Genomic DNA, 4116 nt, shown 5'->3' with positions numbered 1-4116 from the left:
AAAATATATATAAATGGATATAAAATGTATTACCTATATTAAAGGAAATCTTTCAATTAATAAATTTAAAAAGTTATTTTTATTCAGTGATCTTAAGGACAGTAAAACTGTGTGGTGTGGTTTTTTCGAATCAAAGCATGGATAAAATTTACAGTTTTTAAAGATAAAAACTTTGCAGGAAAGTTTTACAGAATTGTAGATATACAAATAAATCCGTAATTTAATTCCACAAAAAGGAACAGGTATTTAAAATTTTTTCTGAAAACATACAATCAAATCTTTTTTGAATTTTTAAAGCTGCAAACTCGTACAAGTATCACATATAATTAAGATATTTTATGTACAGAATGTACATTATTTGTAGAAAGTAATTCTGAAGTGAAAAATTATTTAATCCAGTAGTTTTTGTTTCGTTTGTTTGCAATGTCATATAACAAACTATAAACAAATGGATTGATGTGCACCATGTATTTTATAGTTAATTTAAGTTATCCAACCGAACATTTGATCTGTCTGAAAACAAAGTTTTCCTCATTTTGTTGTGCCTTAATTATTGCACCTAATGATAAGGTTACATCAATCACTATGATTAAGTCATATTAAACCGTACATTATTGACTTTGTAGCAATAACTTAAAATAAGTTGTAGGATTTTTTTTGCTATTCTTAAAGTCCAAAGACTTTTTATTACCATAAACTTCATGAGTTATCTTCCAGGGTCCACTAACAGTGACCATTCAGGAGTTAGATGGAACATTTAAGCACAACTTACAAATAGAAGAAAATACTACTCGACATGACATCACCTGCCACTCCAAGAGTCGAAGGTAAGAGAATACTACTGCTTTACTTGACATCACCTGTCATTCTTTAGTAAAGATAAGAGAACCCTACTTTACATGACATCATTGTCATTCTTTAGTCTAAGATGAGAGAACCCTACTTGACATGACATCACCTGCCATTCTTTAGTCAAAGATGAGAGAACTCTACTTGACATGACATCGCCTGTCATTCTTTAGTCAGAAATAAGAGAACCCTACTTCACATGACATCACCTATCATTCTTTAGTCAAAGATAAGAGAACCCTACTTGACACGACATCACCTGTCATTCTTTAGTCAGAAATAAGAGAACCCTACTTGACACGACATCACCTGTCATTCTTTAGTCAGAAATAAGAGAACCCTACTTGACACGACATCACCTGTCATTTTTTAGTCAAAGGTAAATTCTAGATTTCTTAGAAGGAAGATGATAAATGTGTGTATTACAAGAAAAACAAAAGCGGGAACTAAAAGTAATAACTTTGTAGGGGTCCTGATGACTTTGTAGAGGTCCTGTATTAAGAGGCATTGCAATCATTGGCTTTAAAACCACAATCCACACTTATTTTGATTCCTGTTGTTGATGTTGTAAACAAGTAAATCTATTTTCTAAAACATTTGACTGAGTTATTAAGAAGTATTTTATAATCTTCCTGTACTGTTTCAATTTTTTTTGCTGCTTGTACAGAAATAAGAAGAAAAAGATACCACTGTGTACAGGAGAAGAGGTAGACATGGACCTGAGTTCGATGGAGTAAGTTTGATATCAAGAAAGATTTTATGTTTGGAATAGAAACGGGTTTAAATCTTATATAGATTCACTGTGTACAGGAGAAGAGGTAGACATGGACCTGAGTTCGATGGAGTAAGTTTGATATCAAGAAAGATTTTATGTTTTTTCAGCCCACTAGGGTTTACTGTTTGGAATAGAAATGGGTTTAAATCTTATAAAGATTAACAGAAAACTATTTGGGGGATTGTGAATTCCTTTTTTTAATTACTTGGATACTTTAGAGATTTTTCTCTGTTGTAGATTTACATAATCCATACTTTCAAGTGTTCATATATATGGTATTTGTGGAATTGTTAAAATAATTTTAATAATTATTTAGAAACACTGTGTTATGGATTCACACAATCCACATTTTCAACTGTTAAGATAGGTAGTGTTTGTTTTTTGAATTATTTAATTATCTAATAAATCTTTTTATGGTGGATTGTGGATCAACCCTGATTTTGAACTGTTAAGACACATGGTGCTTGTTTTATGAATTGTTTAATTATCTAATAAATCTTTTTATGGTTGCAGTGCAGATTCTCCTGTGTTGTGGATCCGTGTAGACCCTGATTTTCAACTGTTAAGACAAGTAGTGTTTGAGCAGCCAGACTACCAATGGCAGTACCAACTACGTTATGAAAGGGATGTCACCGCTCAGATGGAGGTAAGCTTTTACTGTATTCCCTACAGGAGTTCTAGACAGATGGAGGTAAGCTTTTACTGTATTCCCTACAGGAGTTCTAGTTTAGAGATTATGTTGATTGACGCAGATGGAGGTAAGCTTTTACTGTATTCCCTACAGGAGTTCTAGTTTAGAGATTATGTTGATTGAGACAGATAGAGGTAAGCTTTTACTGTATTCCATACAGGAGTTCTAGTTTAGAGATTATGTTGATTGAGACAAAATCACTCATTAATTAATTCATTTTAATTTTAACAGTTGTTTTTTTTTGGTGTTACTAAATCTGTTATGTATCATTAACATTATAGGATCAGAATGACATCTGGATCATGTTGCTGAATCAGTTAATAATCAGTAGTGTTCTAGGATCAGAATGATATCTGGATCATGTTGCTGAATCAGTTAATAATCAGTAGTGTTCTAGGATCAGAATGACATGATGTGGATCAGTTAATAATCAGTAGTGTTCTAGGATCAGAATGACGTCTGGATCATGTTGCTGAATCAGTTAATAATCAGTAGTGTTCTAGGATCAGAATGATGTCTGGATCAGTTAATAATCGGTAGTGTTCTAGGATCAGAATGATGTCTGGATCAGTTAATAATCAGTAGTGTTCTAGGATTAGAATGACATCTGGATCATGTTGCTGAATCAGTTAATAATCAGTAGTTTTCTAGGATCAGAATGATGTCTGGATCATGTTGCTGGATAAGTTACATATTCAATTAATATCGAAAGCTTAACAGTGCTTACATCTTATATTAGTCCAGTGTGAATGTGTTGAATTGGATGTTTTCACATAAAATGTGATATTGACGGAAATTTCTTAAATATTATATACATAGATATGAAAATACTTTATTTCAGGCTATTACATCATTAGAGAGGTATCCCATTCCATCAACTCGGTTAGCACTAACAGACACCATTGAAAATGAACAGTGTTTTTACAGAGTCAGATGTTTAGCTGCAATGTGTTTACAAAAGGTAACTGAATTTATTTCAGTGGTTAATGCTAAAAATATGTTGAATTGAATGTTATTTTTCTTTATAACGTCAAATAATGTTTTATAGTTGTTGTTTTTTTTTAATTATGGTACCTAATAATTGTTTTTTTTTTAAATATGTTGTTTAACCTTTTTTTTTTGCAAAGTAGTTTCAAAACACTAAACAAACGAGTTATTTACTAATGGATCAGGTTAAATTTATTAAATTTGAATTTATCTTGTTTACATTATTCTTTATTTACTTAGTTATATGGAGTTTTGTTGTGTGTATATATATACTACCTATGTTTGTCGTAGAATTATATATAAAACATTTGAATGCAGTTTCTCACTGCCTTGGTTTTGTGTTTTATCACCAGGTGGCAAATGCAATGGTTACAACTTGGACAGGCCCTCCAGCCATGATGATGATATTTAAGAAAATGTTCAGTTCCCATTCATCTCCTAATATCATCCGGCAGAATAACTTTAGCAACTTTCAACGATACTTTATTCAAAAGGTTTGATTGATAAGTTTTACTCAATATTTTAAAAATTTGAGGGTGTTTTCTAGTCAGAAGTTTGAATAATTTTTTTTATTATTGTATTTGACAGTTAACCAAAGATTTGAGGCAAGTATATTTAAGTTAAAACTATCACTAAACTGTATGGCTGTTATTAATGAAGCTTTTGTTGTGATTTTCTATATTTTAGACTATTCCTGTTGCTATGGCAGGTCTGAGGACGGTGCATGGAATTATCCCCCCTGAAGTTCTCCGTTTTTTACTGGACTTGTTCAAGTATAATGACAACAGCAAGAATAAGGTATGAACAGTAATAT

General features: G+C 31.5%; 1 protein-coding gene across 1 annotated transcript; it reads left to right on the top strand.

Annotated features, from left to right (window-relative positions):
• Positions 1-686: 686 nt before the first annotated feature.
• On the top strand, positions 687-4100 carry LOC106477453 (transcription initiation factor TFIID subunit 2-like; the record flags this gene model as incomplete). Its single annotated transcript, XM_013938017.2, has 6 exons — positions 687-827; positions 1517-1582; positions 2138-2270; positions 3157-3276; positions 3656-3796; positions 3990-4100. Coding segments are annotated over exons 2-6 (525 nt in total), but the record flags the coding sequence as incomplete, so codon positions are not given.
• Between the last annotated feature and the right edge of the window lie 16 nt (positions 4101-4116).

The sequence above is a fragment of the Limulus polyphemus genome, unplaced genomic scaffold, assembly GCF_000517525.1.
Source record: "Limulus polyphemus unplaced genomic scaffold, Limulus_polyphemus-2.1.2 Scaffold15537, whole genome shotgun sequence".
Classification (NCBI taxonomy): domain Eukaryota; kingdom Metazoa; phylum Arthropoda; class Merostomata; order Xiphosura; family Limulidae; genus Limulus; species Limulus polyphemus.
Note: the sequence above shows the minus strand (reverse complement) of the source record. Positions and strands in the feature narration are given on the sequence as shown.